General features: G+C 46.9%; 1 protein-coding gene across 3 annotated transcripts in view; it reads left to right on the top strand.

Annotated features, from left to right (window-relative positions):
• The window catches only part of DOP1A (DOP1 leucine zipper like protein A), a 694260-nt gene that overhangs the window by 473753 nt on the left and 194751 nt on the right, over positions 1–25756 (top strand). For all 3 annotated transcript variants that reach the window (XM_069235613.1, XM_069235614.1, XM_069235612.1), the window contains one exon: positions 4935–5001. In XM_069235613.1, the coding sequence (XP_069091714.1) occupies positions 4935–5001 (67 nt within the window). The remainder of the gene's footprint in view (positions 1–4934; positions 5002–25756) is intronic.

Raw genomic sequence — 25756 nt, 5'->3', positions numbered from 1 at the left:
GTGCAGAGATGCCCCGTTGCTGCCTGACAGATGTCCAGGACTGGAACGCCCAGTGCTAGCGCTGTGGTAGCAGCAGTAGCTCTGGTGGAGTAAGCTCGCAAATTCTTCGGGAGGTTGCTTATTAGCACATTTTGATGCACAAGAGTACCCATCATGAAATGGTCCTCTCTGCATGCCTTCCTCTTCTTTACACCCACATAACCCACAAAGAGTTGATTGTCCACCCGGATGTCTTTGGTACAATCAAGATAGAACTCCAACTCTCTTTTTGGGTCCAGACGGTAGAGTCTCTCCTCTTCATGAGAGGGATGTGGGGGTGCCTTAAAGGTAGGCAAGGTGATGGACTATCCGACATGGAAGGGTGTCACTACCTTGGGCGGTAAAAAAAACCCTCGTGCAAAGCACCACTTTTTCAGGATGTATGGCCAGAAAAGGTGGCTTAGATGACAGAGCCTGGAGCTCACTTACTCTGCGGGCAGAAGTAATGGCAACTAAAAAGACAGTATTGATATTTAAGAGCCGTAAAGGACAGTTGTGAAGTGGCTCAAACGGGGTACACATAATACACTTAAACCAGGTTTAGATCCCATTGGGGCATGATAAATGGGATAGGAGGAAAGAGATGTGTGAGGCCTTTAAGAAACCTCCCAACTATAGGAGATTTAAATAAAGAAGGCTGATGTGGTAACCTCATGAAAGCAGAGATAGCAGAAAGATATCCCTTAAGAGTGCCCAAGGTGGAACCCTGCTGGGCAAGGGAAAGACTAAAGAGAAGGACTTGAGAAAGAGGAGCAGATAGAGGATCGACAGATTTGTTGATGCACCATGCCACAGATTTCTTCCAACAACAAGCGTATACAGTTTTGGTTGAGGGACGCCTGGCTGCCAAGATAACGTCACAGACTTCGGCTGGCAGGTCAAAAGACATCAACTGTCGCCCCCAGTCTCCACGCATGAAGCCGCAGAGTTGACAGGTTTGGGTCGAGGATCCTCCTCTGCTGCTGTGACAGAATATCCTCCCGAAGGGGCAATCTGATCGGAGGAGCTATGGCCATACTCAACAGCTTGGGACACCAGACTCTTCGTGCCCACTCCGGAGCCACCAGTATTACTTGGACCCTGTCTTCCCTGATCTTCTTCAGAACTCTGGGCAGAAGTGGTATGGGCGGAAAGGCGTACAGGAGGCCTGAGTTCCACTCACGACAAAAAGCAGCGCAGAGCAAGTGCCGCCTTGGAAACTCCAATGCACAAAACAGCTGACATTGCGCGTTCCTCTACGGAGGCGAACAAGTCTAACCAAAATTCTCCCTGCTGCAGGAAGAGATGCCATTTGTGATCGACCACACATTGTCGGCTGAGTTTGTCTGCTCTGGCGTTGAAGGAGCCTGTCAGGTATTGAACCACCAGGGAAATGCCCTGATGTTCCAGCCAAGTCCAGAGGCGGAGGGCCTCTTGACAATGGATCCACAACCCCACTCCACCTTGTTTGTTGCAAAACCACATGGCGGTGGTGTTGTCTGTGAATACCTGCACTGCCTTCCCCTTGAGAGAGGGAAGGAATGCTTTCAATGCTAGTCGTCCGTTCGGAGCTCCAGATGATTGATGTGGAGCCCTGTTTCTGCCGTAGACCACAGGCCTCTGATCTCTGCCTCTCCCATGTGGCCGCCCCATCCCAGGAGTGACGCATCTGTCACAACTGTAAGATCTGGTTGGGGAAAAGAGAGGGATGTGCCCTTGACCCAATCCTGATTCGTTAACCACCACTGCAGTTCCTTCCGAGATCTGGACCTTGTCGGAGAGATTCTCCTTATGCTGCGCCGACTGGAACTTCAGGTCCCACTGCAGAGCCCGCATGTGCCATCTGGTATTTTGAACCAGCAGTATGCAGGAGGCCATGAGGCCCAGTAGTCTCAGAGTCATTCTCACTGAAATCCAGGACAGAGGCTGAAACATCGGTATCATAGTCCGAATATCCTGAACTCGCTTTTCGGGAGGATATGCCCCAAAATGCACTGTATCCAGAACAGCTGTGATGAAAGGGCGCATCTGAGAAGGAATCAGGTGTGACTTCGGCACGTTGATAGTGAACCCTAGCGAATGCAAAAGGTTTACCGTCGTCAGGAGGTGGGAGACGACTGTCTGGGGCAAGTTTGCCTTCAACAGCCAGTCGTCGAGGAAGGGGAAGACCGGGATCCTTTAGCTGTGCAGATGAGCTGCCACCACTACCATCACTTTCCATCACCTGAGAGGCACTGTAAGGCCAGAGGGGAGCACGGTAAACTGAAAGTGCTCGTGACCTACCATGAATCGTAGGTGACGTCTGTGGGCCGGCAAGACGGGACTGTGGAAAGATGCGTCTTGCAAGTCCAACGCTACCATCCAGTTTCCGGGATCCAGGACAGATAGGACCTGAGCCAATGTCAACATTTTGAACTTCTCCTCTTTTTTGAGAAAGAGGTTGAGGGACCGAAGATCTAATATAGGCCGAAGACCTTTCTCCTTTTTTGGCACAAGAAAGTAGCGGGAATAGCAACCACAACCTACTTCTGGCAACGGAATATAGCTCCTTTGGCCAAAAGGGCTTGGACTTCCTTGCAGAGAAGCGCCATATGATCCTCCGATATCCGATTGTATGAAGGTGGCATGGCCGGAGGAGTTGTCTCGAAGGGGAGGAAGTAGCCCCTTTGGCAAATTTGGAGGACCCACCTGTCCGAGGTAATGGATTGCCATTGGGGCAGGTGATGGCGAATCCTGTCCCTAACTGGTTCCTGGTGTAACTGCGTACTACGAAGGTTTGGAGGCTGAGGAGGGGGTGGGGGTGGACTGGGCGACCCGCTGGCTCCCTGATCCCCGGGGGCGTTGGATCCCGTGTCCACGCAAGGGCTGTACAGCATGCGCGGGTCGATGGCCAGGGGGGAAAAGGACGCGGTTGGGTGCCCCTTCTGTAGCCACGAAAGGTTCGAAAGGCGGAGTGCTGGGGTCTAGGACGTGAGGCCAAGGGACCGGGCTGTGGCTCGGGAGTCCTTAAAGCGCCCGAGCGCCGAGTCCGCCTTGTCTCCGAAGAGACGTGTGCCATCAAAGGGCATGATCCTCAAGGGATGCTGGACATCCCCTGAAAAGCCAGATGTTCTCAGCCACCGTTGATGCAACCGATCTGCCCAGAGAGTCGGTCGTATCCAGTCCACAACGAATCATGAACTTCGCTGCATCCCTCCCATCTGTTACGGCTTGTGAAAGGATAGACCGGGCCTCCTCTGGGACTCTGGGCAGCACTTGCGCAACCAAATCCCAGAGAGTATGGGAATAGCGGCCCAAAAGGCATGCGGTGTTCATGGACCGCAGCGCTAGACTGTTGGAAGAAAACAACTTCTTCCCCAAATTATCCAGTCTTTTTTATTCCCTATCTGGGGGTGCAACAGGGAATGGGCCAGGTGAAGAAGAAGCCTGGATGGCAAGGTTCTCAGGCATGGGGTGTTGGGTGAGGAACTTCAGGTTTGACAGTGCAAGCCAATTGCGGCAGGCAGTCGTCCTATTCACAGGAGCCCCTGTGCTGGGTCAGGACCAAGTACCCAAAAGGACGTCAGTTAGTGCTTCATTAAAGGGAAGAAGGGGCTCAGAAGAGGAAGACCTCGGCTGAAGCACGTCGGTTAGGATATTAGGTCTAACCTCCACAGACGGTAGCTCGAGGTCCAGGACCTCAGCTGCCCTTCTCGCCACCATGGAATAAGAAGCACCCTCCACCATAGCCACGGTAGGAGGAGAGAGCACCCCAGTGTCGGGGGAGGTGTCCAGACCACTGGCATCACCCAAATTCTGCACCCAGTCCATTTGGGGGTGAAGATGGTATTCTAAAGGGTCCAGCGTCCCCTCCATACTATCCCCGTATCCATAACCACAAAAATAAGGGTCTGGATCAACCCTGGGCCCAGGAGAGCCCATAGAGAACAGAATCAGCATTGAGCGACGTCGTTCCGGCTCCAGGTCATTGGGTATGAGGATGGGATCGATGTTGATTGTGGGCCCAACCGACGTCGGGAGCGTCGGCACGACCAGCATCGGGATGGATCTGCGATTGAATCTGGAGGGGCCCTCCGGGGCCGTGGCCAAAGCCGACAACTTTGAACCCGAGGGGGCCCCCACCTACTCACCTGTGCCCGAGGCACCGAATGTGGGTTGGACTGCCCAAAAATGAGGCGCATTGCCTCATAAAATTCTTTAAGCTGGGCAGGGGTGGCTACGGCTCCCGGGAAGTCGGGGAAGCGCAGAGCCGACCCAGGTGAAGGCTCTGATGACGGAGGCCTAGAGCGTTGATGCTTTTCCCGCGTCACATTGTCCGAGCGACGGGGTGAAGTTGAACAACGCTTGCCCTTCTTCAACTTCTTCTCTTTGTGACCCGAATGTCCCGATGACTTGGAGGATGAGGAGTGGTGGTGACTCCGCGGCCGGTCTCGAGACCTTCCTCTCGAACAAGACCATGAGCGCCGCAGAGTCGAGCGTCGGGCCGCCATGAGCTTTAGGGACCGCTCCCTCAAAGCTTTCGAGTTCATGGCCTGACACTCGGAGCACGACTTCAGGTCGTCATCGCACTCCAGGCACCAAAGACACACGGAGTGGAGGAGTCCACGCAGAGGTAAATATCTCCGGATCCAGTCTGACGCCTGGGGAAATTCAAAGGTAAGGAATATGCAACTAGAAGTCTCTATCAGATATGGATTTACTATCTTCAATAGAATGTCTCACTTCTTTCACCATAAGGCTCTGTAAGGGCTTAACCGAGTCAAAATGAGAGTCCATACTCACACTACCCCTCTAACTATCCTACTCCCTTCTACCACGCTTCCTTGATTTTATAGCACTCTCAGCAGTTCTGTGTTTTTTGTGCTATTATTTGCAGCTCTGTCAAAATATAATTCTGTAACTTTTATGTTTGACAGTGTTCTTAATGAGTTCATTCTGAAGAATCCTAACCTGGAAAATAAAAAGGACCAAAGAGACCTTCAGGTTTGGAAACTGTATCTTTGTTTTACATCAACACTGTAACATTGAGAAATAAGATGTTATGTAAATATTTTCATTATATGTATATGGAAATTGTTTCACATACTTTGAGACAGTATTTTCGCTTGATTCTTACATTTCAGCTAGGTGTTGGTCTTCCTTTGCGAACTGAATTCCTTTTTGTGGTGAATGTTCAAATATAAGAAAGCTGCACTTGGGGTTGTAAAGATTCCTTAAAGATTATGGATTTACCTGTGGGAAATACATATTAGCTCAAGGCTGACCTATCCAACTTATTTGACTACCTGTTTTATGATAAACGCAGTTTTTTTTAAACCCACTCCTGCTATAGTTCTGGGAATCACCACTGGTTATTAAATGTGCCTTTAGAATCACTTCTGAGTTAACCAGTTAATGATGCTAGGTAGTTGCCTGTGGCAAGTAGGATATAGATCTTTGGTATGTCACAGGTAAGATGCTGATCTATTTTAGAATTATTGTCCAGATGTACCAGCATTAGGAACACCGATTTCCTAATTATGATGTTATATGAATCGCAATTAGGAAATTAGTATTCCTACTGTATGAAACTCTTCTGAGTTTCATTAGCGATTTGTAGTGGGTCGCAAATAGACCTATCTCATGCATATTAAGGAGGTAGGTCGCAAGCTGTGATCCAGTAGGAATTGCAGCTGTCACAGGGATGATGGCCTGCTGAGGTCAGGAGACCACGTTGTCTCTGATTGCTTTTTAAGAAACATTTTTTTTTTTATTCAGCCTGTTTTCCTTAAAGGAAAACTGGATGCCTTTAAAAAGAAAAAAATTAACTTTGCAGTTTCATTTTTTAATAGTAAGCAGTGGTGCGTGGGACCTCCCCCTGCTCATAACAAAATATTTGTTTTTCATTCTCAAATGGAAATGGGCCCCTGGGGATCACTTCCCATTTGCAAATGGGCTACCACCTCCTTTAAGGAGTCAGTAAAATATGACTATTTTGTGACCATAATTCAGTTACAAAATATTCATACATCCCATTCAGATTCAGTATTTAGAAGGGGCCTAAACCACGCCCCTTCCAAATACCGAATCGCAAACACAAGTTGTGATTTAGTAACGTGTTTACTAATCACGATTTCCATTTTGTACATACCTAAAAGCATTTTTTAGGTCAGAAACAGAACGATCTGTCTTTTCTGACTGCAAACATGTTTCGTACATGTGGCCTGTTGTTCTCAAGAGGGGTTGGAACCAGCACAGTTGCCATTCCGGGTATTTCCAACACAGTTCCATTCTCATACCCAGTTCAATACTAGATCTGGAAGGAGTCCCAAAAATATAATTTTCACAGATGTCCGAAGCAGCGACTCACCCAGGGAGTGGTCGCCGGTGAATGGTGTCTCACAATGAGCCTGAAAACTCTCCGAAGATAAAGTCTCCCCCTTAACCTGATGACGTTAAGCTTCTCACAATGAGGAATTTTGATCACTGCATCTTTCTGCAGATACCTCATCTTAAGGGTAATTCCTAGGTATCGTTCTGTGTAGGAAAAGCTTTACACCAGCTGTAGCTCTCCGGTGGCATGATGCATCTCCAACCCTGACTTTGTCTCCTGAATTTGGCGTCTCTAGCGTATAATAAGCACCAGCCGGCACTCTGACATCAGTTACTGTTTTACTGTGCCTCAGTAGAGTGATCCAGAGCTCAATTGCAATGTTTCACAGAAGGAATATTCCCCAAGATCAAAAACGACTAGGTCAGATTTCTCAAACAATAGATTTGGGGTTCAAATCCTGTCATCACTGCTACAAGTGAATGTTTTAACAGATCCACACAACATCTTCAAGTGGTGTCTTGAATTTAACCAAGATGCCATAGACTGTGATTAGTAAGTGCTGTAGGAAAGAGAAATCCTCTCATTTATGACAGAAGCAATGTCACTCTTAGAAACCCTTTACAGTCCTGGTTCGAATACCTCAAATTGGGCTGTTGCTCATCCTTAAAGCCCATTTCATGGCTGCTGAAAATCCAGCCCTTTTTCCCTTCTCATCTGATTATCCCAATGCAGTTCAAGGCCTTTTGCCAGGGCATGTTGGACATGTTAGGGACTGCTACAGGACTCTCTGTGCCACTGTGCAAGGGATCCACCAATTCCTGCTTGGTGCTATAACCCCAACACTTTCCATCTCTGTGCCTCCACTGTCCCAGGACTTGGCACCTAGAAAGAAGTTCTAGATGGCCTGTCCCCTGTCAGTCAAGTGCTATCTATGTTGACACCTATGGAGTCATTACTGGAACCTTGCTTGAAGTTGTTTGAAATTATCTAGGAGGCACGAGAAGGTCAGACCTTGTCTTGAGGAACAATCTCTTCGTGTGGCCTGAACATTTACACAGATGGAGGAGCTATTCAGCTATGACAACATAACCATTTTTGATAAGTATAATAATGATTTTGAGACCTACAATCTTCTTATGCCTTCTTACTCTGATTTGCTGGCCTTTACCATCACTCACAGAAGGCGAGTGGTTTAGAGACCTCTCCAGAAGGGGACATCCCTTATCCTTCTGAGGCCCTGGCAGAGGAAGTATTTTCCTTCACCCTACTTGTGAATAAAGATGCGATAACTGAAACTGACATTGCCGTCCGAGGAACCAAAGTCTAACATTTTAATGGAGCTCTTGCAAATTACTTCTTCAGTTGCAGACCCATTGCTCCCATTCAAATAGACACTACTGGTCCCTGTCTTGGCTTCCTTGGGGAAGTCTTTCTCAGGTCCAGCAATCAACAAACTGCTAGATGCTATCAGCCAGCTCCAGGTGATCCAAATTTGTTTTCCTTGCATCCATCACCAGAGGGGTGTTGCTGAGTCAGGCTGCCTTTTCCAAACTGAACCCCAATGTGTTTACTAAGGTACCTCTGATGGGGAGTCTAGAGAGACCAGATGCATTGGACTTGGAAGGGTTTGTGTCAAGCAGTCTCACCCTTTGTACGATGAATGTCACATGCCTGCTAGGCAGCTTTGTCCATGCCTTGAGGTAACTGGCCAAACTAGTGGTTGTAGGCTACAGAAATAAATGAAGACATTTCCAGATTTGTTAATGATTGCCTGTTTACTTCAGTGCAGATCCTGGAAAGCATTTTATAGTCCATGGATACCATAGTTTGATCCATAGACACTGCGGGCACACTATGCTGTCATTTCTGGTTGCACTCATCTTATTGTTCCGGATATTTTCAAGCCACTCTGATGGACATGACCTTTGAAGGTGAGCAACTGTTATGAGAGAAGACTGTCCTCTCCCTAGAACACTTAGGAACAGCATTATGGCCATCTCGCTGGACCTGGGTCGACCAGCAAAGCACTTCCATAAGCATTGCAGGCAATGGGTGGGTCCGATGAAAGCCATGACTGGAGGGGCACCTTGATGGCCCCAAGACTGTTGACCATGACCTCCCGTCTCAGAGTGGTGCCGACCTATTTTCTCCACACAGCATATCTCTCCCCCAGAAAGGCTGCACAGGGTGGGTCTTTGGCCTCAGGCTGAGTGTCCCTGGTGTGCAGGTCCGACGGCCAACTTTTTTCATATGGTGTGGACATGTCCTTATATTACTACTCACTGGCGCGCAGTGTTGGCAGAGGTTTCCAGAGTCTAACAGGTGGAGATCGAACCCACCCCTTTGCCAATCTTACTGGGGGTTCTTGAGTGAGTGGGATCCAGAAGGGCGGACCGCGCTTTCGTGGGGATGGCCTGTTTGGTGGCCAAAAGGGATATTGCATCGAGCTGGAGAGCGGAGACAGCTCCAGCTCTGGCGAAGTGGCGCTGGGTGGTTGACTGGTGCGCCTCCCAGGAAAATCTGGCTGATGAAGCAAGGGGCTGCCCCAGCAAGTATGAACGAGTGTGGGGGAGATGGATTGGGTCCTGGGAGGAAGGTGCGGGCATGACCCCTCGGAATGAGAATGGGGGCACACAATTAGAACTTCATGGTGGTTATAGGTTCTTCAACTGTGATATACCTTTGTAGTGCTCAATTCGTGGAGCACAATTGTGACCTGTTGTGTTTTTTTGTTCTTCAGTAAAACCAATAAAGCTGTTTAAAAAAAAAAACATTGCAGGAAATTCAGAGGCTATTCCAGAGCTCAGTGGTCCTGGCAGCGACAGCCCTCTTAGCAGGCCCTGACTCCTCAGGAAATATACTGCTCATTTCATGAGAGAGTGGGTGTAAGAGTTGCTATCACAAGCAGAAGCAGATCCAGTCAATTCCATCCAACCTTGCCGTAAAATCTCTCTAACCTAAAGAGGAAGTTCTTCCACTTTTCAAATAATTGGGAAATGAAAATGACAGACCCCTAGATAGGTCTTAAAACTGATTTGCAAAGTGCACTCTCTACACTTCTGGTCCTCCCTCTAGACTATACTCCTTTCATCGGGCCAAGCTCTTTATGCACTCCTTAATTGGACAGTTAGAGATCCTTGGTATGCTGAACAAAGGGACACTGGAGGTGCACCTTACTTCTCGGTACCCAAGAAAGAAGAGGTTTGAGACCCATCCTGTATCTGTGCCTTCTGAGCTTTTTCATTTGACAGGGCAAGTTCAAGATGGTATCTTTGATCCAATTTATTGGCAGTTCTTGATCTGCAAGCACAACATGGCAAAATGGAGCCTTTGGTCCACGTCACAGCAATGTCTGCATTTAAATCTGCTGGAGACCCAGATGATCTGCCTTATCATGAAGGCATTTGATACATCCATCTCAGGAACGGCCATTCAGACAGCATGGTCCTATACAAGCAATCTTTAGCTTGATTGTCAACAGTCTGAGTGATCTAGAGTCATGGCCTATCTGTCAGCTTTACTCAGTGTGAGAGTGTGCAATCTCAGTTCACTCATAGGGAGGAAGCAGCATTGTTGAAGGAGGAGAGTAGGCTCTCGAATATTGGGAGTCAGGAGATGTCAAAATGTGTCTCTGATACCTTCTTTCCTCATGTTGTGATGTCCTCTACGTCGATACACTCCTCAACGTCGAGCTCCTCATGCCTCGATGACGACAGAATCCTTGATGTCGACCTTCTCCCCCTCAACGTCGACCTTCTCCTCGATGACGCGTCTTCAATGTCGACCTACCCTTTCTCGACTTTGACCATCGCCTCTTCCTCGACGTCGACCCAGCCCTGGATGGTGAACAAGCAGGTGCAGTACCTTGTTTCAACATCGATGCTCTCAAACTTCAACCTTGAACAATGTTGTTTTTGGGTTGAACTCCTCTTTTTGGACCTTTCTCACCTGGGGTCCTTAGAGATAGAAGGAAGAGCCCTGTTAGAGGACTGACCCACTCCTTGCCCTGATGTCCCACCTTCAGACTACACCTATCGCCTGTGTTGCTTTTCTGTACCATGGAGCTTCTCTCTCTCCCTGAGAGTGCACCTTGAAAACTCCCTGGAGTGCTGGCATTTGTAAGGAACATGGATCTGTGGAAGGCAAATAAGACCGCCATTGTGAGGGTCTGATTTGGCCTTCTTTCTCCCACAAGCAGGACACTTGTCAAATACAGAAGGCATTTATTTGACAAAACACAACAATTTCCTGCCAGGGAAAGTCAGAAAATGTAAGAGAAAGATGATAAACGTCAAATAAAGTTGTTGTCCCAAACATCCACTGTTGATTTTTGAAGAGAAAAAAACTTAAAAGGCTGAGCTCAGTGCTCCAAGATCCTGTCACCAGGAGCTGTAAAAAAAGGACTGAAGCAACTGCCATCTGCTAGGCATGATGGGATACTGGTGGTCCCTGGGTCCTTAAAGGTGCAGGCGCTGTTTTATTCTCAAATAATGCCAGCCTCTGGGGCTACATTGTCCTGCCATCCTTCATCTCTCTACTTTTATAAAAAATGGTTTGTGAAAACTGTTTTACAGAATATTACAATTAAATTATATATTTTGGATTTCTATGCCCTTTTAAAGTACAATTTGAAGAATTTGGCCATTGTAACCTGTTCCTATAGGCTTCATTATATTTTTCTCTTAAGTGATTCTGCAAGCCTTCTCCAAGAAAGGCGAACATCTAGACTTAAGAACTTATTCTATGGAAAAGTACTCAGGGGTCCCCGCACGTGGGTGGGACTATTCAGTGCTTAGGACTTCAGTGGAGATTCCCCTAAAAGAGAACTGGGATTACAAGTAAGAAAACCATTCCTTGCTTCTTGTTGGAGGACCACTAGAGGGAACTACATACCAATGTGATGGAGGTGATCTTCTCCAGATTGGATGTCCATCCATGGACCTCCTTGTCATTGCTCAGAACATAAAGTGAATTTGGTATTGTGTAAATACATTTACCTCTGAATGATTACCAAGTGTATTCCTTCAGGTTCAGCTGGACCCATGGCATGCTGTATGCATTCCCCACCGATGCCGCTTCTGTCGAAAGAACTGGAAACAGTGTGGAAGGATCAGGCTCAGCTGATCCTGGTCAGCCCAGATGGGGCAAAAAGGACCTGGAATAACCATCCATAGACACTCAGGATGCAGCTGCCTAATCCTATCTTTTGCAGGATTGACATTTTTTTTAACCCCTTCGCTGCCAGGCCTTTTCCCCCTACTGTGCCAGGCCTTTTTTTGGCTATTTGGGGCAATTTGCGCTTAGGCCCTCATAACTTTTTGTCCACATAAGCTAGCCAAGCCAACTTTGCGTCCTTTTTTTCCAACATCCTAGGGATTCTAGAGGTACCGAGACTTTGTGGGTTCCCCTGAAGAAGGCCAAGTAATTAGCCAAAATACAGTGAAAATTTAGTTTTTTTCAAAAAAATGGGAAAAGTGGCTGCAGAAGAAGGCTTGTGGTTTTTTCCCTGAAAATGGCATCAATAAAGGGTTTGCGGTGCTAAAATCACCAGCTTCCCAGCTTTCAGGAACAGGCAGACTTGAATCAGAAAACCCAATTTTTCAACACAAATTTGGCATTTTACTGGGACATACCCCATTTTTTAAAACTTTTGTGCTTTCAGCCTCCTTCCAGTCAGTGACAGAAATGGGCGTGAAACCAATGCTGGATCCCAGAAACCTAAACATTTCTGAAAAGTAGACAAAATTATGAATTCAGCAAGGGGTCATTTGTGTAGATACTACAAGGGTTTCCTACAGAAAATAACAACTGAAAAAGAAAAATATTGAAATTGAGGTGAAAAAAACAGCAATTTTTCTCTACGTTTTAATCTGTAACTTTTTCCTGCAATGTCAGATTTTCGAAAGCAATATACCGTTACGTCTGCTGGACTCCTCTGGTTGCGGGGATATATAGGGCTTGCAGGTTCATCAAGAACCCTAGGTACCCAGAGACAATAAATGAGCTGCACCCTGCAGTGCGTTTTCATTCTATACCGGGTATACAGCAATTCATTTGCTGAAATATAAAGAGTGAAAAATAGCTATCAAGAAAACCTTTGTATTTCCAAAATGGGCACAAGATAAGGTGTTGAGGAGCAGTGATTATTTGCACATCTCTGAATTCGGGGTGACCATACTAGCATGTGAATGACAGGGCATTTCTCAAATAGATGTCTTTTTTACACACTCTCTTATATTTGGAAGGATAAAATGTAGAGAAAGACAAGAGGCAATAACACTTGTTTTGATAATCTATGTTCCCCCAAGTCTCCCGATAAAAATGATACTTCACTTGTGTGGGTAGGCCTAGCGCCCGCAACAGGGAATGCCCCAAAACGCAATGTGGACACATCACATTTTTTTAAAGAAAACAGAGGTGTTTTTTGCAAAGTGCCTACCTGTAGATTTTGGCCTCTAGCTCAGCCGGCACCTAGGGAAACCTACCTAACCTGTGCATTTTTGAAAACTAGAGACCTAGGGGAATCCAAGATGGGGTGACTTGTGGGGCTCTGACCAGGTTCTGTTACCCAGAATCCTTTGCAAGCCTCAAAACTTGGCTAAAAAAACACATTTTCCTCACATTTTGGTGACAGAAAGTTCTGGAATCAGAGAGGAGCCACACATTTCCTTCCACCCAGCGTTCCCCCAAGTCTCCCGATAAAAATGATACCTCACTTGTGTGGGTAGGCCTAGCGCCCGCGACAGGAAATGCCCCAAAACGCAACATGGACACATCACATTTTTTGAAAGAAAACAGAGGTGTTTTTGGCAAAGTGCCTACTTGTAGATTTTGGTCTCTAGCTCATCCGGCACCTAGGGAGACCTACCAAACCTGTGCATTTTTGAAAACTAGAGACCTAGGGGAACCCAAGATGGGGTGACTTGTGGGGCTCTGACCAGGTTCTGTTACCCAGAAACCTTTGCAAACCTCAAAATTTGGCTAAAAAAACAAATTTTCCTCACAATTTGGTGACAGAAAGTTCTGGAATCAGAGAGGAGCCACAAATTTCCTTCCACCCAGCATTCCCCCAAGTCTCCCGATAAAAATGATACCTCACTTGTGTGGGTAGGCCTAGCGCCCACGACAGGAAATGCCCCAAAACGCAACTTGGACACATCACATTTTTTGAAAGAAAACAGAGGTGTTTTTTGCAAAGTGCCTACCTGTAGATTTTGGCCTCTAGCTCAGCCGGCGCCTAGGGAAACCTACCAAACCTGAGCATTTCTGAAAACTAGAGACCTAGGGGAATCCAAGATGGGGGGACTTGTGGGGCTCTGACCAGGTTCTTTTACCCAGAATCCTTTGCAAACCTCACAATTTGGCTAAAAAAAACACATTTTCCTCACATTTTGGTGACAGAAAGTTCTGGAATCAGAGAGGAGCCACAAATTTCCTTCCACCCAGCATTCCCCCAAGTCTCCCGATAAAAATGATACCTCACTTGTGTGGGTAGGCCTAGCGCTCCCCATCTGGAAAACAAAAAAAACTTCCTGGTGTCTAGTGGTTTCTGCCTCCCTTGGGGGAAGATTGGCCTCATCAAAATAGGCCACCAAGGGGGGCAGAAATGGCCTAAATATAATTTTGCCCCCTAGGGGAGCGACCCTTGCCTAAGGGGTCGCTCCCCACCTAAAAAAATAAAAACAAAATGGGGGGGGGGGGGGGTCAGAAAAGGCCTTCCTAAAAAATGCCCCCCATTGGGAGCGACCCTTGCCCAAGGGGTCGCTCCCTTATTTCTATTTAAAATAAAATAAAAACATCCCTGGTGTCTAGTGGGCGTTTCAAAAGCCGAATTGCAAGCAATCCGGCTTTTGAAACGCTTGGAGAGACTTCAAAGGGAAGGAAATACATTTCCTTCCCTTTGAAGCCTCTCCTTGCCTCCCCCATGTGATCGAAAGAGAAATGCTTTGCACTTCTCTTCCAGCGCGATGGGGGAGGCCCTGTGACAAATCAGCGCGCACTCGTACGCTGACGTAACAGGGGGGGTGAGGGGGGTCGGGGGTGGAAGGGGAAGGGCTTCCCCTTCCATCCCTGCCTTGGGGGGGGGGGGGAGCACAGCGGGGGGGCGCTAGTGCTCCCCCCAGTTCCTGTGCCTTGGACGAGGTGACCTCGTCCAAGGCACACTGGAACTGTAGCACAAGGCACAGAACAGGTTAAAGACATCATGTATTGATTATTTAGTTAAGAGTAACAATTAGAGAATACAAAAAGCCATCTTTGATGATGTGACAAATAGGAGCAGTCAGGATAGTTTGTAACATAGAACAACAGGATTATCACACTCAAATGAAACCTCTCTTCTTCCACGGGGCAAGACTTCAAGTATCATTATCTGCAGAGTCATTATCAACAGCTCTGCCCAGAACTATAAATATGGCCAGAAGATCCGCCCACACTCTCAAGTCCTCCACTGCCCTATTATCCTGTCTACATTTTCATAATACTACCTTCTCCGCCAAAGCCCTTTAGGCCACATCATTTGCCTACTTGTCTGCGTTGGGGACTGCCTGGGCCATCCAAATAATGGCAATCCTCCTTTTGGCCGGAAGTAGTAACAGGTGTAAGAATTTAAACTCAATTTTCTTGCCCTTCTGTCGACGGATATCACCCAACTGACAAACAATAGAGTACATCGAGATCAGCACCTACACCACAGCAGCCACTCGCATCACCACAGTCAGCCAGAAGGCGTGAGCTGCATGGCAGTCCCAGGCCAAGTGCTAAAAAGAGGCCACTGGGGCTGAACATCTAGGACAGGTGTTGGGTTTACTAGGGTCGATTTTGTGTAGGAACAGGGGTGTGACATGTACGTTGTAGAAAATGGAAGTGGATTAATCCACTGATTCTGCGAATGATGGTTGGTCCCAGAAGTTAAACTCTCTGGCAAAAGGCACCCTCCCCAGTACTACTTTAACTGTCCTTTCCTACAGTGAGGCTGTATGTTTGATAAGGTATGGCACCTTAGACCAATCAGCCATCAGGAGCTGCAGAAGTGATGGAATACGTGTATAGTCTTTCACAATTGATTTCTCCCAGTTACTCCCCTCTGCGAGCCAGTATGCGGCTTGCTGTATCGGAGAAGCCAATAAGTAACATTCTATGTCGGGGACCACTGGTCCTCCCCACCGCTAATAGAAGGACAAGGCGAATTCTTGCTATTCTGCCTCTACCTCCCACCCTCATCAAGGTAGTAAGGAGGAGGTGCACTCTCTGAAAGACCAAACGGGGAAGAGTGTTGCAACATGGTAGAAACAACATCTTGGCAACATCCACTCGTGCTATAAGAGATAAGATGAGAGCAGTCCAGAAGTGAGCAGAGGAGCACAGGTCCTCCTTAACCCTCTTAATTTTACTCTGCATGCATTTTTGTGTTGCATGTGCCATTGTGACTCCCAGAGAACGAAACCGATCAGTTTATCAGAGTATGGGCAACTCCAGAGGGGTGTTCGGTGCTTGAGCGGCTAAGGCACCAGGGGGAAGACCAATGATTTTCTGTGGTTGACCTTAAGACTGGAATGCTCCCAAAAGACATCCAAGTGTTGTAATAAAAGAGGGAAGGGTCTCTGTGGAGCCAAAGATAAGAGAGTGTTCCCGTGTAAAGGTACACCAGATGGTTAACTGCCCCCAACTTAATACCCCAGTCATCCAAATCCTGTCAAATCAGGGCGGTTAGAGGCTCCAGTGCTATGGCAAAGAGAAAAGTGGATAATAGACACCACTGGCGCGTGTGCCTGCCCACTGTCCATGGGGTTGAGCAAAGACGACCAACCTTCAGTCTTGCCGTAGGATCAGTAAATGAGGCGCACCCAAGCCATGAAGTGCACACCAAACCCCATTACCTCCAGGACCTTCATAAAGTAACACCAATCGACTGCATCAAAGGCTTTGGCAGTGTCAATAGAAACAAGTGCCAATTCCTCATCTCTGACCTCCACTTCATGCAGAACGTGCATCAGTCTCCGCAAGTTCGTAGTAGTGTTATGGCCATGAATGAAACCACATTGGTCATCGTGGATTAAGTGGGAAATCACCTGACCCATTCTGAGAGCCAGCACTTTTTTAGAGCACTTTCGTGTCTGTATTCACCATCGTAAGAGGATGGTAGGCAGATGGGTCAGACGCATTAGAGCCAGGAACAAGACAATAGAGATGCTGCCCTCCTGCATAGGAGGTAGCACTGCAGTGTCACTGGCCTCTGATTACACCTCTGGCAGCCACTGTGTGCGCACCAGAGCAAAGGCTTGATAGAATTCAGAGGGGAAGCCTTCACTGTCGGATGTCTTTCCACCGGGAAGGCTGGCAAGTGCAGTCCAGACTTCCTCCAAGGTTAGAGGGGCGTCCAGATTGTGGGCCACATCCTCCCTTACACGCGGAAGTGACAGAGCATCTAAGAAGCCAGCAAGTTGGTCCAGGTCGGATGGCTGCGTACTACTGTACACTTGCTCTAGGTGGTCCTTAAAACCGTTTACTATGTACTCCTGGGTGTACACTTCTTGGCCCTGAGAAGACTTAATGTGAAAAATGGGAAGGCGAGCTGTCTCGCAGGCCAGTATCCAGGCTAGATATCACCCGGACCAGCAAGTTGGTCCAGGTCGGATGGCTGCGTACTACTGTACACTTGCTCTAGGTGGTCCTTAAAAACTTTTACAATGTAATCCTGGGTGTACACTTCTTGTCCCTGAGAAGACTTAATGTGAAAAATGAGAAGGCGAGCTGTCTCGCAGGCCAGTATCCAGGCTAGAAATCACCTGGACCAGCAAGTTGGTCCAGGTCGGATGGCGGTGTACTACTGTACACTTGCTCTAGGTGGTCCTTAAAAACATTTACCATGTACTCCTGGGTGCACACTTCTTGGCCCTGAAAAGACTTAATGTGAAGAATGGAAAAGCAAGCTGACTCAGAGGCCAGTATCCAGGCTGAGTCACCCAGACCGGTCTCCATCCATGTGGAGTAACTGCAAATAAGATTTCAAAGTATATTTCCCCAACTTATCTCGGACAGACATCACTAGCCTCTGAGCCAGTAGATACCCACCGCACCCCTCCTCATCATCTGGGGTGAGCTGTTGCACACGCACTAGCTCCTCCTCCTTTTGGATGAGCTCTGCCTGCAATCCATACCTTACTCCACATGAGAGCACAATGCATCTCCCCTGCACCAAAGGTTAGACCACTTACCACGGCAGATTGGTCAGGTACTCCACCCCAATCCCCCAGCACTGTGACTGCAGGTGTGGAGATTGAACAGTGCCAGCTAGAGTCTGTTTGCCTCTGTGGCAAAGTTGCAGACTCCATCTTGCCTACTACACAACTTGCAACAAAATCCATTTATGTGGGTCAGTGAAAAAAAATGTGTGCAGTGATGTGAGTCAGAAGATTGGGATCCCTTTACATTACACCATTTTAAAGTTTTGCATTTTGCACCGTCATTTGCATGGCAGGGGCTGGCAATGCCTACACTCCAGAGTTACAGTGCTGGTGTTTTGTCTTTCGTCTGTCACTCTGATCAATCATTGTTGTTTAATTGCGTTTTATTGATGCTTTTTCTAAAAGGTTTGCATTTCCTGTTTCATTACACTCCTTCATGGTTTTTCTGTGGGATCTAAATCTTATGTTGACTTCTTAAATTGCATCTCCTTTTTAGCTGATGCACAGTTGCTCTGACTTCTCACTTTAAAGACAGTGTTATTGGTATTGGTTGCTGCAGTTCAAAGGGTTGGAGAATTTCAGGCCCCCCTTTCCACAGTTTTGAAGCCGGAGAAGATGGTAATCCGTACCTACACAGCCTTTTTGCCCAAGGGTGGCATGACACCCTTCCATCCTTCTTTTTTCCTATCCATCCCACCAATGAAGACCAGTGGTTGCATAGATTAAATCCCAGGCATTTGATTTCCCACTACATTGACTGCACTCAACAGGTAGAGTGGATAACCAGCTGTTTATGAAGCTACTGGATCCAAGACAAACATTTTGGTGATCAAACGCACCATTTCACTTTGGATCGCCCTATGCATCAAGATTTGCTGCATCATGCCCAAAGTAGACTGTTAATACCTTTTTAATAATGCCATTGCACAGACTGAATAAACTGTTTTTATATTTTCTCTTACCTCAAATCAACTCATATTTTCCTTTCTTTTTTTGGCAGGTTTTTACACACAGTATTGGTAGTGATGAGCTCTGTCAGATGGGGGATTCCCAAACCTGTAGCATTACACTATATCGTTTTTGCCAGCTTCAAAGTACTGTTACCAAAATGGTTGCAGGAGTTAGACAACATCCCTCTAACGTATACCTGTTTAATTTGAGTGACTATCTAAAGTCGATAGACGTCTTATGTTATTCACCACTGTGATACATATTGTGGGTGCAACAACTTGGGGTTTAAATAAATGTACCCACAAAAGGGCAGGGGGCTATTACATTAACTAACAATATCCTCAAGATATTCTCTCACTTCTTCAAGGGAGGTCCTTACTTATGCAAATTGTAATTGTTGACAAGGCGTACCTATTAATGTTAGGTTGCATGCCAATTAAGAGGGAGTTATGATACTCTTAAGAATACGAAGCTTAGAAACATTGAATGCCTGTTGTGATGTGCTGTATGGAGCAAAATGAGCATGCATGTTTGTGAAATATTTATCATGATTGTTTGAGGGTTCTTCTCGGGTCAGCTGAAGAATGGTTTTGTTGTCACTGCTCTGGGGGTGCCCATGTACTATGTCTATGTCTCTGTTGTTGGTTGAAAGAATGCTCATGTCCAATTTTCAGAGTGGAATGGTGTGCTGCTTTACTCTTCAGAATATCAAAACTATGCACTTCAGGATATTTTAAGGCACAATGTAAAGCAATCACTCTCAAACACCTTCGTAAGTAGAATAATCAAGTTTATTTAAGGGGCAAGTTCTCGGCTAGCAAAACTAAACCACACTAATATATATATATATATATACATCAGGAGAATAACATGAGAATAATGATAAAGATATAAGCACTCTGTGAATAATTGCAAGAGTAAGTGCATATAATACAAGCACACACAATATACCTCAATGCTCAATAGCATGAAAATGACTGCAAGAATAAGTGCATATTACGCGCGCACACACAATATACTTCAATGCTCAATAGCATGAAAATGACTGCAAGAATAAGTACACATTACGCGCGCACACACAGTACACTTAATAAATTGAAAAGCTTCACCGAAAAGAGCGTCTGCATCCCTCCGCCGTACACAAAGCTGGGGAACCCAAATCAGCTGACACAGGGAGCCTCTGTTCGGGACAATCAGTCCTCCTGGCGTTGCGTCCAACCCAGAAGAGAGTTCCTAAACCAGCCCATCTAGGCCCCCAACTTTTATAGTATTTACTAACGCCCAGGAGTCTTTTCTAGAAAAAGACCCCCTCCTTTACAAATTGTGCAATCGGCGGTACCTTGTTCACCCTTCGAGACGTCTCCTCAGAACGGGCCAAGTTCCCAGGAGAGGACTCCAAGGTGAAGCTTGCATTCCTCCTTGTGTACAGGCGCATCCCCCTGTTGTTCTAACTGATAGCTCGTGGAATGTAAATAGCGCCCTTCGTACCAGGCAGATGGAGCGAAGTTGAGCAGAAAAACACCCCACCCTTCAGCTTGCCGAAGCTTGTGGAAAAACACAGAACAGTGCCTTACGCACCGAACCAGACTCGACAAAATGGAGTCGTGAACCAAAATGGAAGCGAAGGCCAATGAAAGCAGAGGCCAATGGTCCACACTCTGCACCACTGTTTACCTTGCACGTAGTGCTGCCGCATGCACGTAGTGCATGTAGCAATACATCTCCACCCTTGGACCATTTGGCCAACTTACAACTAAGTATATCCTATAAGCTGAAATGGCAATGCTCTTGGGCGAAACTGAGATAGAAGGTTAGGCACGCACTGAATACAACAACATAATGAAATTAAAATAACTGTTATGATAATGATTACACCAAAGATATAACGCAGTTGGCCTAAATTAGGCAGCCATCCAAAAGCCCAATCCCACCACCCCTTGTCAACATCCTGCTGCACCCCCTTCACCAACTTATGCAGGGCCTCTATGTGGGAGTTGATTGATATGGAGTGGTCGGATAAATTGAAGCAACATAATCCTTCAAAATCACTGCAGCCATGGTTGTGTTTAAGCAGTAAATAATCAATAGCAGCGCGATTCTGCAAAGCAGCTCTTCTAATTCCCTGTACATCTAATAACAGCTCAGCTAAGGCAGCTGATGTATAGTTAATATTCTTGACTACTAAACATGCAAGTTTATTAATAACTCTGGTATTATATACTGCAAGTCCTGGCACCCCTACGATAGAACTAGCTAAACTAACATATTCTGTTTTGGACAGCAATGAAATTTCAGAATCACAGTCCGTAGGTAATTGAATAGTGTCTCTGGTATAGCGAGGGTGTAGAGCAGTATCCATGGGAAACATGAGAAAGCCTAAGCGTGACCAGGCACAAGGCCCTCCGGTTAGATTGGCTGGAATATAAGTAAAAGAAAGATTACCACAAGAAAAGAGCCAACCTTTAGGCAACTTAACATTTTGAATGTGGCTGGCAGCAGGCACCACATGTTGGCAAAACATTGAATTATTTACATTCAAACAGGTTAGGTCAGTCCGTGAGTGGCACAACGTCCGTTGTGCAGCAGTTAAGTTTTTGTCTCTTTTCTCCAATTTGAGCTGAGCACATTTACCTATTTTCATAGGATCACAGGTCAATGAATAGCACACATCCCCACTTGAGATGTTAAACGTGAGTATAGATGTCATGTTCCTCCACAACCGCCTGCCCACCTCCGGGCAATGACGGCAGTACTCATAGAGTGACAGATGGGAGCGAACGTCACTCACATCCACCATTCCATCCTGGTTTGTATTGTTAAAGATGTGTAATAATACAGCAGCAGGAGTGGGCACTGCCACTAGACAAGTGGTAATCAAATCTTGAACGCTTTGCATGTTACTCATACAGAAGTGAGATATATTCAGCACTTCCTGCGCTAGATGAATCCAAACATTGTTCGGTTGATGCAACAGCGTTGGCATCTGCGGCTGACGGTTGAATTTTTGGGCTATGAGCCCCTCCCGCTCCCCGGTGGAGTCTCCCGAACGGGCTCCATACACCACACTCATGGCACAGGCACTCCACAGGATGATCTGAAAAGAACAAAGGACAAAACACGTATTATCATTCTCGCAGATAGCATTTGTCAGCGGGAACATGTTCCCATTTGTCTTGACCAGGTCGCATAACTACCAGGACATTGTCTGGTCCAGTGGCGATGACATCAGCGGGTTGAGGAGGGTTATTTGGGGATTCAATCCACACTTTGGCCCCTGGGTTCTTGTCAGTAGATCCGAACCCTCCTTTGCCTCTCACAGTGAGAAGAGCTGGGGCGCTCCCCTTCTTAACAACACCTCCATAAACCGGCATGATGACAATTTGGGCAACGCGATCACCAGGTTGCACCACTAGGTCTATGTCACCACTGTTCAAGAGAATGACTTTCAACTCGCCTTGGTAGTCTGCATCTATCACGCCTCCTAAAACTTGGATGCCCCTCAAGGCAAGCCCAGATCGAGGGGCGATCAGACCGTAATGCTCAGGGGGAATCTGAATTCCCACCCCAGTTTCAATCAGAGTGATGTCTCTAGGTTTCAATCGATGCATGTGTAAAGCATGTAAGTCAAGTCCTGCAGATTCTGGTGTAGCTCGATATGGGGCCAAAGCTCCTGGAGCTGTTTCCCAATACACAATGGTATTGCTCGTTGTAAACGGATTAATCTGCAAAGCAGGTGTGAGCATTCTCATGAGAGGTGTCTCAGCATTTGTAAGGGGTCGGTTGTTCAAAATTTGCAAAGCATCATACAAATTATCCCTCCACCCCTTCAGTGTCCCATCATTCAGTTTACGCAATTGTTCTTTCAGCAACCCATTCATTCTCTCAATCAGTCCCGCTGCTTGTGGGTAGTAAGGTATGTGAAAAATCCACTCAATATTGCGTTGTGCACAATAGTCCTGCACTAGTCTGCCCTTGAAGTGGCTGGCGTTATCACTTTGAATCTGGAGTGGCACTCCATAGTACAGAATCAACAGATCTAGTGTTTTCAGGGTGCTCTGCTGAGTTGCGCGCTTGCAGGGAAAGGCTATGAGATAACCAGAGTAAGTGTCTACCACAGTGCAGGCATACTGACACCCTCTGCTCACTGGCATTGGTCCAATGTAATCAATCTGCCAAATCTGTCCTGGCAATTTACCTCTACCTAGCTGGCCTCTCACCACCTGTGGGACCGGTCTGTGCTGTGCATGCTGACAAATGGGACATTCAATGATTGCTGTTTTAATCAAATCTAGGGGAAGATGCATCCCTCTAATCTCAGCCCACCTGTGAGTAGCCTTTTCTCCAAGATGTCCGCATTTCTGGTGTGCCCATTTAGCCATTCCCACCAAATCAGAACTCTGCGCCTCCACTTCAGCCTCTTGAATCTTGGCTCGATCGTCTGCAAGACAATTGAACCATCAGTCTAATGAATCAGTTGGACAGTGAGCGTCCACATGATAGACAGTCACGGTGCTTTGAGGTAACATTTCCCAGATCTCCTGCCATAACTCCTTCCCCCATACCTCTTTGTTATGGATTTTGTACTGATGTGCATGCCACGTGGGAAGCCAAGTAGCTAACCCATTGGCGGTAGACCAGGAATCTGTATAAATGTGACATTTTCCGGGTAGCTCCTGTTTTAAAGCCTGATACACGGCATAAAGCTCTGCATACTGGCTACTTTTTCCCTGTCCTGTAGTTGTCAAAAGCTTCTTGGTAACAGGATTATAGGACACTGCCTTCCAGTGCCTTTTCACTCCAACATATTTTGCTGAACCATCTGTGAACCACACATGTTTTTTGTCATCTGCAGACAAGTCTGCGAACGGCTGGCCCCACCCTACTGGGGATTCACACACTGAAGGTACATCATGCAACATTTCGGAATTCTCCACTGGAGCCTGCGCTACCTGCTCATGCAAAACGGCGGTCCCTTTTGGACCCGCTCGTGCCCTGTCCTGGACATACCATTTCCATTTTATAATGCTGGCTTCTTGCGCATGTCCAATTCTATGAGTTTTTGGGGAACTCATCACCCACTGCATGATGGGAATTTCAGGCCTTAAAATCACATTGTGTCCCAGTGTAATTTGCTCAGTATCAACCAGGGCCCAATAGCAGGCCAGCAGCTGCTTCTCAAAGGGAGTATACCGCTCTCCTGCCTCAGGTAACTTCTTTGTCCAAAATCCCAGGGGCACCCTCTTTCTTCCTTGTTTTTGCCATAAACTCCAATTGGCATACTGCCCCTGGACTGTCACATTCAATTCAATGTCTCCCTCTCGAATCGGCCACAAATCCAAAGCATGCTGAATGGCGTCTTTCGCCAATTCAAACGCGCGCTGCTCCTGCTCTCCCCATTCAAACGCATTTTTCTTTCGTGTAACTTTGTACAATGGGGCCAAAATCTGAGACAAATGGGGTATATGTTGTCTCCAATACCCGAATAGTCCAATAAAACTCTGGGCTTCCTTCCGATTTCGCGGTACTGCGAATTCCTTAATCTTTTGTTTCACTTTTGGCAACACTTCTCTGTGTCCCTGATTCCACTGAATGCCCAAAAATTTCACGCTCTGAGACGGTCCCTGCACTTTCTCGGGGTTAATCTCCCACCCTTGATTCTGCAAATGTTCCACCACCCTGTCTAGCTGAATTTGCACCTGTTCTTGCGTCTCTCCCTGCATCATCACGTCATCTATATAGTGGGAAATTTGCACTCCAGGAACCACTGGTACTTCATCCAAATGCTCTGCCACCAGCCGGTGGCAGATAGTGGGGCTATGTAAATACCCCATGGGTAATCTACAGAAGGTGTACTGACGCCCCGCCCATTGGAATGCCAGCTGAGGCTGGCTCTCAGTAGCTATTGTTATCGTAAAGAAGGCATTGGCAATGTCAATGGTTGCATACCAAGTCCCACTGTGTTTCTGTATGTTCTCAATCAAGGTAATGGTGTCTGGGACCGCTGCAGTCAGAGGAGGTGTATGTTTATTCAATTGGCGATAATCAATGCAAATCCTCCAACTGTTATCACTTTTACGAACAGGCCAGAGGGCATTATTCCACGCAGTGGTGATGGGAATTATTACCCCGGCCTCTAGTAAATCATGTATAGTCTGGCTAATCTCCTCATGTCCTCCCGGTATTCTGTACTGTTTCATTTGAATCACTTTAGTAGCTTGGGGAAGTGTTACCGGAGGAATCTTCAACAGCCCCACCCTTGCGGCGGCTATTGATATAAATCTTTTGGAACCAAATTGATAACATCCATCTTCCAAATGTAGGGTCATCCCTTTCAAAATGTCAATTCCAATAATGTATTCGGGAATGGGCACAATCAGGACAGTGTATTCTCTCTTTGGAAGTGCCCCTATTTTCATGGGCACCACTATCTGCACTGCCGGGGTTTCTTTTCCGCCCAATCCCGTAATGGTAAAGTACTGTCCCCTGAATTTTCTTGGATTGCCATGAATCAAGGTGGCCTCCGCTCCGGTGTCAACGAGGGCTCGAACTTTTTGAACATTCCCACGTTTCCAATAAATTTCTACTTTGACATGAGGTCTGTTATCTTTGCGAGCCCATCCCTGCACCGGAGTTTGGCCTGTTTCCTAATCTATTTTCACTCTGCGCACATCAGAGTCTGCCCAAGTCAAATCTGGATACAGTTTGCGGTAATTCTCAGGGAACTCCTCCTCCCTGTCTCTGCTTCGCAACCTCTCTGAGCTTACCAGCTCCCTCTCCCACTCTCTTCTTCGAGTTTTCCCAGAACCTGTCAGTTCTCGGTCTCTCTCCCTGCTCCGGGTTCCCTCTGCGCTTCGGTGCTCTTCCTCCCAATTTCCGTCCTCTGGGGATCTCTCTCTACTGTGGGGTTTTCTCCCTCTCTCTCTCTTTTCACCCTCACGCTCCTCCCCTCCTGCCTTTCTCTGGTTCACCACTTTGTTATCCTTCTTGTTCCCTTTCCTACTCCCCTCCTTTTTATCCAAACCGCGTTTGCGGTACATTTCCCACATGTCCTTGGTGCTTATCCCATCAATTTCATTCCTGGTCACCCCATCTCGCATCAAGGCCTGAAACATGTCTCGCCTTGTCACCCTGTTGTTATCAGTACGATTCTCAGACCGTGAATTCCTCTCTGGCTTAGCCCATTCTCCTAAATCACTTAACTCACGCACCGCTTCTACCACCTGAGACAATGGGTTACCTGTCTGATTAATTAACAAAGTCATGATGACATGCTTATATGCAGGAGGAG

Source organism: Pleurodeles waltl, chromosome 5, assembly GCF_031143425.1.
Source record: "Pleurodeles waltl isolate 20211129_DDA chromosome 5, aPleWal1.hap1.20221129, whole genome shotgun sequence".
NCBI classification, from domain to species: domain Eukaryota; kingdom Metazoa; phylum Chordata; class Amphibia; order Caudata; family Salamandridae; genus Pleurodeles; species Pleurodeles waltl.
Note: the sequence above shows the minus strand (reverse complement) of the source record. Positions and strands in the feature narration are given on the sequence as shown.